The 12112-nt window shown below is 50.7% G+C and overlaps 1 protein-coding gene across 2 annotated transcripts in view; it reads left to right on the top strand.

Moving 5' to 3' along the window:
* The window catches only part of PPP6R2 (protein phosphatase 6 regulatory subunit 2), a gene marked incomplete at its 5' end in the record, with an annotated part of 59464 nt that overhangs the window by 13391 nt on the left and 33961 nt on the right, over positions 1 to 12112 (top strand). For both annotated transcript variants that reach the window (XM_021384206.1, XM_021384207.1), the window contains 3 exon segments: positions 3271 to 3516; positions 8948 to 9134; positions 9810 to 9947. In XM_021384206.1, coding sequence (XP_021239881.1) covers positions 3290 to 3516; positions 8948 to 9134; positions 9810 to 9947 — 552 coding nt within the window.

The following is a 12112-nucleotide window of genomic DNA, read 5'->3' on the forward strand; positions in this document are numbered from 1 at the left end:
TCAAAGGTAGGGTTTATTGTGTTGTCCATGTGTACATATGGAATTGTCATGGTTTCACAGTTTTTTACCAGTATTCCACATTTATGGGTGGAATATATATGCATTTAGGTTAACTGTGCACCCAAACATGCCTTAGAGGAAGGCCTTTTATGTCAGCTTTTCTCTTGGTGAGTTTAGAGCTCAGCACAGTTAGTTAAAAATATCTGAAGAACAGTTTGTGATGAACACACGATACGGCCAAGCAGCGTTGCTGTGAGGGTGTCACGTAGGTTGAAAATTCAGATGGCTGCTCTGAACTCAGAAATTCATTTAAGAGCACTTTCAGTAGCTGGATGGGCAGATGCAGAAGCTCTCGCTTATTGCTGTAATGCTGAAATGTAACTTTCTTTTTTAATATCAAGAATATTGAAAGCTCAGATTAGAAACTGCTTCCTTCTGCCAGAATTTGTGCTATTTTTGGCGGGGGATTTGTTCCCAAAAGGCTGGGATCAGCCCACACTGATCAATCTGACACTTGGGCAGGTTTCTAGGCTGAGCCTTCATTTGCACAGCTCCTGGCCTGCCAGCTCCATGCAAAAACCATGGCCTGGTACTCACAGGCAGCTGTCCAAGCAGCCTGATGCTGTGGGTTTGGCTGAAACGGCCAATTCTGGATGATTAAAGGGATCTTACCACGTGTGATGTGGTTTTCTAGCTGTGATGCATGGTCAGGATCCTGCTTCTGTTTCTGATGGGATCCAGGCCATGCACTTAAGGGATCCTGGAATAGCTTGGGCTGGAAGAGTCCTTAATGATCAAAGAACCATAGAATGGTTGGGTTGGAAGGAACCTTATACATCATAGAGCCATAGAATGGTTGGGTTGGGTGGAACCTTGTAGTTCACAGAGCCATAGAATGGTCAGGTTGGAAGGGACCTTATGGATCATAGAGCTGCAGAATAGTTGGGTTGGAAGGGATGTTATAGATCATAGAACCATAGAATGGTTGGGTTGGAAGGGACCTTATGGATCATTGAGTCATAAAGTGGTTGGGTTGGAGGGAACCTTAATGATCATAGAGCTGTAGAATGGTTGGGTTGGAAGGGACCTTAATGATCATAGAGCTGTAGAATGGTTGGGTTGGAAGGGACCTTATGGATCATTGAGTCATAAAGTGGTTGGGTTGGAGGGGACCTTAATGATCACAGAGCTGTAGAATGGTTGGGTTGGAAGGGACCTCCCTCCCCCACCCCTGCCATGGACTGGGTGCTCCCCCCAGCTTAGGGTGCCCAGGGTCCCATCCACGGCCCTGGGCTCCTCCAGGGATGGGGCACCCACAGCTCCGGGCAGCAGTGCCAGGGACGCACCACCCCTGGGTGAAGGATTTCCCCTCAGATCTGACCCCAGTCCCCCTCTTTTAATTTAAAGCTGTTCCTGTGTGTGCCATCACTCTCTGCCCGTGTACGGAGCCGCTTTGCTGTTTATCAGCTCCCTTTAAGTACTGGAGGGCCACAGTGAGGTCTGGAGCTTCTCCAAGATCTGCTTCCCATAAAGGTGTGGGATCTCTGCCTCAAAATGCTGAAGTCCAAAGCCAGCCGGTGAATGTGATGTGCAGGGCCGAGGGAAGACAGCTCTGGTTATAAGGAGGCCACAGTTTGTGAGTTCACAGCAGAAATGTTCTGTTGATGATCTGGCCTTGCATCACCTATGGCCTTTGCCCATCATCCCGTCAGCATCGCAAAGAACCACTCTGCGGGGACTGTGCTGATCTCTAAATCTCCAAGGTGAAGGAGGAGGATGAAACTAAAGACTTGATATGGAAAAAAAGCCCTGAAATCATCTCCCCGTGGCGAATTTTGGAGCACGGAGCGGAGATGTCAATGATACCCTGGGTAATGGAGCCAGTCCCGAGGAAAGCAGCCCTAATTTCATGAGTGGTGCTGCTGCTTTTAGATATCCTTAGTGGGGAGTCGTTAACCTGAGGTGGGGCAGGGATTGCTCCTTGCAGGGAGCCTTCCAAGAACCGTGTGGACGTGGCACTTGGGGACGTGGTTAGTGGGCATGGTGGGGATGGGTTGGAGTTGGACTCGGTGATCCTAGAGGTCATTTCCAACTTTAGTGAGTCTGATTCTGTGAATAGTCAGAGATACAAGAAAGGAAGATGAAGGTCGGTAGCTTAAATTGTGCCAAACTGATCCAAGTTCTTTCACTGGGCAGTATGTCTTGTTTCTTCGTGGAGATCGTAAGGGTGTCTTGTGTGGTAGAAGGTTGGGAAGGGCTGTGGGTGCTTGAAGAGTTACAGCATTACCAGGTCCTGCCCTGCCAAAGGGCAGAGTGATAAGGGGAGGGATGAAGCTTGGGGGGACCTTGAGAAGAGGTTCTTAAGGGTGGGTCTGGGCATTGCCTTGTTCTGATATCATGAATGACCTGTGCTGGGGAAACTAGCTAAGAAAAGCAAATGGGTGCAGCTCACGTCGAGAAAGGTCAGGATAACCAGAAAGCAAGAGGTTGGGATGAGAGAAAGGGACTCAGCGTGTGCGATGCTGGGGTTGTGCTCCAGCTCAGCAGCACCTTTCATTTGTCGTTTTTTTGTTGGGTGCGATGCCTCACTTCTCTGCTTTTGGAAAGAACTGTGTCAAAACCTCCTGTGTTTAGCTGGGATGGATGTAAAATGCCTGTGTGAAGCTTTCTGTGGAGGAAGAGGATGGTGAGGAAGGCTCCCTGTCAGCAAATACTTAACACAGAATGTGTAGGAGGAAATGGTGACTTCATTTTCTGCGTTTGGCTTCGGTTTCTTGCACCTTTCACCACTTCTGTTATTGGTGGACACCCATAAGTCCCAATTGGAACAGCTATTAAACGTGGAGCCCCCAGGCTGACACGTGGCTGTGTGCAGGCTGTTGAGCATCGTCTGTTTGAGGATGGTTGGGAACAGAACTTGGCGTTATTTTACAGACCAGGTTTCGTCTGCCCAGCCTTGCACCCTTTGGGTGATACAAACCGCAGATCTCTACTTTTTCCCGTGGTAAGATCAGAACCCATGTGCCACAGCTCCCACAGACCAGGCTGCCCAAAGCCCCATCCATGGCCTCAGGCACCTCCAGGGCTGGGGCACCCACACTGCTCTGGGCAGCAGTGCCAGGGCCTCCCCACCCTCACGGTGAAGAATTTCTTCCTTATATCTAAGCTAAATCTCCCCTCTTCTAGTTTAAAGCCATCACCCCTTGTATACATAGAGAGAGGAAGAAATAACGAAGGCTGAAAATTGACTCACATTCTTCTGCATTCCAGCTAGGTGTGTCCCATCATCATGTTCTGGAAGTTTGATTTGAACACGACATCGCACGTGGATAAGCTGCTGGACAAAGAAGATGTGACACTTCACGAGCTGATGGATGAAGATGACATCTTACAGGAGTGCAAGGCGCAGAACCGCAAGCTGCTGGACTTCCTCTGCCAGCAGCACTGCATGGAGGAGCTGGTCAACCTCATCACCCATGAGCCCCCCGTGGACATGGATGAGAAGGTCCGCTTCAAGTAGGTGCTCCTTTTCTGTCCCGTATGACAATGTCACATGTTCCTGTGAGAAAGGAACTGCTGCGCGACGGTGCCGCAGTTCTGGTTTCGCAGGAGAGCTGTCAAGCACTGTGAGAGATTTCACTGCATTTTCCCATTGGTAGGGCAGGCTGAGAGGGTTGTTTCTTTACTTTTAATGGCTTTTCATTGAGTTGGCCTCAAAAACCGTGCCTTGCCTTTGCACGCAAATTAATCAGTATCTCAGAAGTGCCTTTAGTACATTTCAAGCAAAACTGCAAGCAAAGCACAAGCGTTCTGCACAGTTACAACTGTCTGACCTCGATCAGTTTGCAATAGGAAACCCACGGAAGCCATCAGGCTGTGCTGTGAATAAAAGATGTCGTGTTTTCAGTGTGCTGCATATGCAAAACCTGTTGGTTTCGTTATTCGTACAGCGCCCGTGTACACGGCCTCTTTCTTTTGGTGGTGAGCTCTTGGATGTGGCATTTCTCGTATCAAGTTGTGTTTATACTTGTAAACCAAGTGCGCCCTTGAAAATATTTGCGTTTTGGATTTGGGAAGTTTGGTTTCCTTCGCTAAGTTTACATAAAAATAAAAGGCTCCTCGATGGATAAATAAATCAGTAGAAGCGTACAGTGCGTTGCTGTGGGAATGGTCAGTGTTGGTTATTGCTACGGCTGCTGGCAGTGCACAGAAGGGATGGTTTGATGAGGAGCTGATCAGGTCTGTGTAGGTGAGTATTTGTAGGTAAGGGAATGCCAGGGAAGGTGCTGGGCAGGAAAGTGGAGGGCTGTATGCATGGTATTGCAAGGCTTCCTCCATCAAAGGTGAATTACCAAAAGGAACTGGAGGGTTGGCATCAAACCGTTGTCCTCCAAAGGCACATTTTGTTTCTACTTGGGCTGAAGGCTGCAGAGTCTTCTTGGAGATCCCCAGCCCCACGTGGGCATTGGGCCAGGCACAGCTCAGGGGGCTCTGCAGGGACACAGGGGACAGAGGGACACAGAGGTCCCTGCTGACCTCCACCAGGCCACGGTACTGCGATTTGTCTTTTGACTTCTTGCATTTGTCCTGCTGGAGCAGAATAACTGGCTTTCCCCTGCTGCTGTTAACCAGACCGTCTTTGTACGTCCTGTTCCTTTGAGATCTTTCATGGTGCTGTCGTGAGCAGTTCACGTTTCTGGTCCTCTGTGCTGTGGGGTAAGCTGGAAACCTTTCCTTATCCGTGCTAAACAGGTAGGGGATGAGGAGGTGTGGCGTGGTGTGAGCATTAACTTCCAGGTGCCCTTGAATTTCACATGCAGGGCATGCCTTTTGCAGGCTCTAAGGGTACGTGAGTGCTTCAGGCAGCTCTAGGTTTGCTTTTGGAGGTGCTTCCAGCACTACACACAGACGGGGTGGAGAAGCATTTCCAAAGCACATTGAGGCACTGGTGAGAGGAAAGAGGGTCTATGCTTATTAAAAACTGAGGAGGCTTTTGGAATAGATAAAACTTAAGCAGGAGGAATAAACTGTCTAAATCCAAGGGGAACCCAGATTTTGGCTCTTAGAAAAAGTTAGAGATGTTTTTGAACTGGAAGGGGGGAGAGAAACTGGCTGGGTTTGAAGGATGCACCGCTTGGAGTGATGCGTGCTGCAGGACTGGAATCATCACAACGCTTTGGTCCTGGAATGACGGAATCTCAGAATCATTCAGGTTGGGAAAGACCTCCAAGGTCACCAAGTCCAACCCCAACCCGTCCCACCATGCCCACGGACCAAGTGCCACATCTCCAGTGTCCTGGATCACCCCCAGGGATGGGAACTCCCCTGGCCACGTGCCAGTAAGATGAAAGTTCACCCAGTTCAGAAATGACAGAGAGCAGCTCAGCTGTAAATCCCCACCGAAGCACAGCGCACGGAGACGCGACGGGTTGGGGTGCAGAGCCTCAATGGGAGGGGTGCAGCATGCAGTCTGGCTGTGAAACTTGAAGATGCATAGGGCTGCAGGAGTGGAACACCCCATAATAGTGAGAGATTTCACTTCTTGCCTGGTGGCTGGGTATGTATTGCGGGGAGGCACAGTGCATGAGCTCTTAGGAATCATAAATGCCTTTTGCATGGAGCAGCGAGCCAGAAAAAAAAGGAGAAATAGCTCCTCTTATAACCTTAAGAGCTCTAAGAAATGTGGCTGCTGTGAAATCACTTTGTAATCGTAACCATAATGTACTCAGATTTACCATCCTTCGAGGAGCAAAAAAGACATAAAAAAACAAATCCCAAGCCGATGATAACGCTGTTTATAAGGGGAAGAATCAGAACTGCACGCACGTGGAGCAGCTGGTCGGGAGCTGCAGAAGGCTGAGGAGCTCACAGCTGGCTTTGGAAATGTTTCATTTGCTCCTGATCCATGCAGAGCTGGTATTAAGAACGTTTTTAGTAGGAAGCTGGTTTAGTTTAAGAAAGATAAATAACCCATTGCAGGTAAAGGTACACCCTCACAAAAGGAAGGACGTGGGGAAAGGATGCTGTGGCTGCTTAATCCTCAGGGCTGGACAATAGGATTCCTGCAATGTTTGCTAAAAGCAAAAGCTCCGATACTCTTTGCCAGCCAGAGGGACCTGGACAGGCTGGACAAGTGGGCCCATGGGAATCTAATGAGGTTCAACAAGGCCAAACGCAAGGTACTGCACTTGAGCCAAAGCAATCCCAGATATTGATACAGACTAGGGGAAGAACTCCTCAAGAGCAGCCCTGCGGAGAGGGACTTGGGGGTCCTGGTGGACGAGAAGCTGGACATGAGCCAGCAGTGTGCGCTGCAGCCCAGAAGGCCAACTGTGTTCTGGGCTGCATTAAAAGAGGAGTGGGCAGCAGGGAGAGAGGGGGATTGTCCCACTCTGCTCGGCTCTTGTGAGGCCCCATCTGCAGCACTGCGTCCAGGCCTGGGGACCCAGCACAAGAAAGACACAGAGCACTTGGAACAAGTTCAGAGGAGGCCACCAAGATGAGCAGAGGATGGAGCTCCTCTGCTATGGAGAAAGGTTGAGGGAACTGGGCTTGTTTAGTTTGGAGAAGAGAAGGCTCCGAGGAGACCTCATTGCGGCCTTCCAATACTTGAAGGGAGCGTATCAACAGGAGGGGAACGTTGTTCACGAGGGTGGATGGTGATAGGACAAGGAGGAATGGTTTTAAACTGAGACAGGGGAGATTTAGGTTAGATATTAGGAGGAAGTTTTTCACTCCGAGGGTGGTGACGCAGTGGAACAGGTTGCCCAAGGAAGTGGTGGATGCCCCGTCCCTGGAGGCATTCAAGGCCAGACTGGACGTGGCTCTGGGCAGCCTGGTCTGGTGGTTGGTGACCCTGCACTCAGCAGGGGGGTTGAGACTCGATGATTTTTGAGGTCCTTTTCAACCCAGGCCATTCTATGATTCTTTGAAACCATGGAAGGGCGTCAAAGAACGTGTAAGGGTGTGGAGATGGTGTGAGCATAGAGCAAGATGGGGCCGGGGCAGGAAGTTGAACTGCGTGGGTTGGTTGGGTTGGGTTGGGTTGGTTTGGTTTGGTTTGGGTTGGGTTGGGTTGGTGCTTGCTTCAGTGGCTCCTCAGGAGATCCATGCGTGGTGACCTTCTTGGAATGGTCCAGGGGGCTGTCTCGGACTGGAGCATCTCTGGAAGAACGTTGGGAAGAAAATCACTGCAAGAGTTGCCAGGCTGGTGCTCACCTGTGTGATTTAAAGGAATTCAAGCACGAAGGCGCTCACCTGGTCAGCCTGAAAACCAGCAGGACAGAGTGGAAAATAAAACGGAGTTCTTCAGGGGCTCCAGGGCGATTCAGGTGTCTGAGCCTGTAGATCTGGCTTCTGCATTGTGCAAATGGAACCCCCTCCCCCTACAAAAAGGGATGTGTCTGTGCTTTGTAGAGGGAAGTCAGGTTCCACAGGTCTTCAGGATGGGGTTTGGTGGAACAGCAAAGCCCATGGTAAGGGAGACGAGCACCGTGTGGCGTAGCAAAGGTGAGGTCCTTCATCAAAGGCTGCTGAGAGCAAGTTGTTGGGGGAGGACAAAGAAGGGCTCTGTCATCAGTAACTGCTTAACGAGAGGAACGAGAGGTGGGCAGTCCCAGCTTTCTGGGTTTGCCCTAACCTGAGTCCTGTGCTGCTTGTGATGGAGGATGAACTATAAATGCAGGGAGCTGTAGAATTGCTGAGGTTAGGTCAGTGGGATGGAGGAAGGATTTCGTGGTGTCGTGTGGCCGGGTTGTAGCAGAGCAGCTGCATTCCCTGCTGGCTGTTCTTCAGTGAAGGAGCAAGAACAGCCAGGAGGGATCAGAGAAGAGGATTGCCCTCCATGTTTCCCATCCCTGGCAGTGGCAGACATTGCAGCTTTCCCTTTGGGCTGTAGAGATGACCATGCTGTTTTACAGAAGTGTTTTCTATTTCCATAGCTGCGAGTCATAGCACACCTTACCGAGCGGCTCCAAGTGGGAGGCGTGCTGGTTCCGTGTCCCGTGGAACGATGCCGTTCCTCTTGGGAAAGGAGTGCCCTGAAGAACGCCCGTGCATTTGTGGCAGCACTGTTTTGTAGGATTTCTCATGGGATGAAATGAATTGGCTTTTTGTAGTTGTCACGGTTTGCACCTCATTCACCCACTGCACGACTGCGGGGGGGGCTGAGGCAGTGCTGGGGCCGCGTGGCTCTGCTCTTAATGTGCAATTCCAGCCTTAAGAACCTTTGTCTTGGAGCAGAACTCGCACCCCCCAGCGGCGTTCTGGTGGTGGACTCAGTTACCCAAACCAGAACCGAATGACTTCAGAAGAGAGGAAAAGAAAGCGACCAACTTTGCAGAGGGCTGCGCAGCGACTTGGCTGGAACATGGGAACCCAGCAGGGCAGCGAGGAGCTGCTTGCTTGGGCCTAGGGCATGCTCGTGGTCTGCCTTTAAATCCTCACCACCTTGCTATCAGAAATAACAAAAATATTCCCGTGTGTGTTTTTCATTCAGCTCCAACAGTGGAAACAGCTTTTTTTTATATATCCAGAGACATCAGAGAATCCTGCTCGGGTACTTCCTTCAAATCAGCCTTCAGATTTGAGGTGGCTCTTAGTGGTACGAACGCACTCGTGTTAAGAGGCTTTCAGAGGTTCTAAGTGCTTTGAAACTGATAAAGCTCGGCTTGAAAAATCAGAACGAGCTGTCATTTGAAGGCGACTGAAGTGCATAATTTCAGTGCGTCATTCAGTGGTAAAACACCCACACGTGACATGCTAGGGTCCGTGTTTCCCTAGACGCGTCGTGCGCGCCGGTCACCCTCGTCCTGCCCTCGTTTCTCACGCTGTTTTCTGCCCCACGAAGGGCGATGCTTCCTCCTCTTGGCTCCGTGACCTCCACGAGGGCCCACGTCCTCGAGCGTTTCCATTTTCACCTTCATTCGGCGCGGTTGTGTGCCCGCAGGTACCCCAACACCGCCTGCGAGCTGCTGACCTCGGACGTGCCCCAGATCAACGACAAGCTCGGCGGGGACGAGACGCTGCTCAACATCCTCTACGACTTCTTGGATCACGAGCCACCCCTGAACCCACTGCTTGCCAGCTTCTTCAGCAAGACCATCGGGAACCTCATCGCCAGGAAAACGGAGCAGGTAGCGGCTCGGTTCGCGGGCGCTGGTCTGTCGGTGCCGTTGGTGCGGCCTCGTATTTTAGAGCTGAAGAAGAGCATTAAGTGTTGAGGGTTGGAACGGAAACGTGGGCTTTGGGAAGTTCTTCGTGCTTCCTTGCTTGGGGAATTGCTCGCTCGTTCGGACACCGTCGCGTCGTTTTTGTTTTATGATGGCTCTAAAGCTTTGATTTTTGTACCGAAGTGGATTGGTGCTTGCTCATAAGGGGTTGGTACATCCTGTCATGACCACCCACCGTCTCCTTGTTTCATAAATAGAGCCTCAGCCCATAAAAGGGGCACTGGAATTGTGCTGCGCAGTGTTTTAGGGGAAGACACACGTTCCAATTCACAGCTGATTTTTAACATGGAGAAGAACATCAGAAAGCTGTAATGGAAAAAAAACTTGTCTAGCTACACTAGTTCCTCAGTACTCTTATTTCTGTGGGGCACGGGGGAAAGAAAAGAGAGCTAAAAAGGTTTCATTTCATGCTGCCTTGAAGCAGGAGCGCTATCCCAGGTGCTCTCTGAGAGGGCTCAGCCCGTGAGCTGCTTGGCAGCCGGCCCGGTTGGTTGAGGCAAGAACAGGGAGCGTAGGAAACGCGGCGGTGTCGCATCTCTTTGTCGCTCTGGCAGCTGGTGATGATGTTTCTGTTTGCAGGTGATCGCGTTTCTAAGGAAAAAAGACAAATTCATCAGCCTGGTGCTAAAGCACATAGACACATCAGCCATGATGGACCTGCTGCTCCGTCTGATCAGCTGCGTGGAGCCCGCGACGCTACGGCAGGAAGTGCTGAACGTGAGAACGTGCTTCCTTTTTCTTTTCCAGACGGGGATCAGGGTTGTTTGTTTGTGGAAGGGATGTCACTCTCTTTGTCAGTTGTTTTGAGGGCGGATCTGCTCCTCTGAGAACTGCTTTGCCAAACGCTGGGGTCGGCGTGTTGGGTGCATTGGGCCTGCAGCCCTTCTGAGGCCTAGCCAGCAGGACGAGCCCCGCTTGGTCTCCAGCAGTAAAGGATTTTCAGCTCCTTTTTCCATACAGCAACCAGTATTTACGTCAGCTGTTTTTGCTGTAGGGCTTTGACAAAGGAAATTCATAATTTGTCCCAGCGTTCTGAATTTCAGACGAATCATTTGGGGCAGCAATTGGTTTAATCCTGCGCTCTTTTCAAGTGTGTTATGTGACTTTTGGAGGTGATATCCCATGCGGCCTCCTCCCCCTTCCTCTCTCACATGCTGCCTGGTGAAGCATCTCACCGAGGCGCTGTTTGCTGTACAGGTAGGGCAAGTTTTCTCCCTGGGTGAGGCTGCCTCGTCCCCTTTCTTGCGAGCAGCTTTGTAGGATTGGAGGAGTGAAGCCCACTTTGGCTCCCTGGCAGTGCACCAGAGGAGCGTTGTGCCGTGTGGAAATCTGCACCTTGTCTCTGAAGCCCACAGCAGGATTTGTATGTTTGGCAAGCTGTGCTGCCCAAGTCTTCTGTGTCCAGAGCACTGAGCACAGCACACTGTGCAGAGCCGCGCGACAGCTGCTCACGTTGCAGTAGCACAGCGTAGCAATTACCAGGGTAATGCGATTATTTCTCCTTCTGATGTTAAAGTAACGTTTTAACTGAGCAGCATTTTTGTTGATCATAGAATCATGGAATTGCTCAGGTTGGAAAGGACCTTCAAGGTCATCAAGTCCCAACCGCAACCCAACCATCCTGCCCTAACTCCAACAACCCACTGCTAAATCGTGTCCCCGAGCACCACATCCAAATGATTTTTAAACACATTGAGGGATGGTGACTCCACCACCTCCCTGGGGAACTTGTTCCAGTGCTTCACAACCCTTTCTGTACAGAAGTTTTTCCTGATCTCCAACCTAAACCTCCCCTGGTGCAGCTTGAGGCCATTTCCCCTTGTCCTGTCCCCTGTCACCAGTGGGAAGAGACCAGCCCCACTGTCCCTGCAATCACCTTCCAGGTATTTGAAGAGAGCAATGAGGTCTCCCCTCAGCCTCCTCTTCCTCAGACCAAACAGCCCCAGTTCCTTCAGTCTCTCCTTGTAGGCCATATTCTCCAATCCCTTCCCCAGCCTTGTTGTCCTTCTTTGGACCTTCTCCAGCACCTCCGTGTCCTTTCTGTCCTGAGGTGCCCAAATCTGAACCCAGCACTCAAGGTGAGGCCTCACCAATGCTGAGTGCAGGGACAGGATGATTTCCCATGTCCTGCTCACCACCCCATTCCTGATTCCTTGTTGGATGGATGGCTTTCATCCGGGAGGCTTCCAAAAATCCAGGCTTCCAAATAACGACCATCCATGAACAGCCGCGTATGTTTTAACCCTTCCTGTTACCTGAATTCCACCTGTTAAAAGATTTCACGACCCCACAGAAGGCTTGTTTGCAATCTTTACAGGAGGAGAAAGATTACTACAGTTCTGTACCTGCACTGTTCCTCCTTTTATTTCCAAACGCTGTGCCAGCAGTTGCATGCAATGCTTGAAGGTTTGCGTAGCTCTGCTGGGCGGTACCTGAGGAGGTCTGATGTTACAGCAGGGCCTCCAGGTTAGTCTCCAGCTGCTTCTGAAGTGGAGTATGAGCACCAAAACGTGCCACAAAGTGCCTTCTGTATTTGCCTGACATAGCAGAAGCTGGAAATGCTGTCCAAGAAAAGTTTGAGCGGTGTTTCTTGTTACCCCTTCGGAAGTGCTGCTCTTGAGGGTCCATCCTCGTGAAAATTTCACCCACCTTGGTGGGTGTGAAATGACCACTTCTCCACCTGATGCTGCGATGCTGGTGGAAGCTTTCCCCGAGCTTCAGCTGGGTATTTGTAGCACTCGCTGTGTTGGACAGCATCGGATTTACGAAGGTAGGATCTTACAGCTTCAGTTAAACCGAATGCTGCTCTGCGTAACAAGCCTCACAGCATAGAATCATAGAATCATAGAACGGCTTGGGTTGAAAAGGACCTCAAAGATCAT

The sequence above is a fragment of the Numida meleagris genome, chromosome 1 (genome assembly GCF_002078875.1).
Source record: "Numida meleagris isolate 19003 breed g44 Domestic line chromosome 1, NumMel1.0, whole genome shotgun sequence".
Classification (NCBI taxonomy): domain Eukaryota; kingdom Metazoa; phylum Chordata; class Aves; order Galliformes; family Numididae; genus Numida; species Numida meleagris.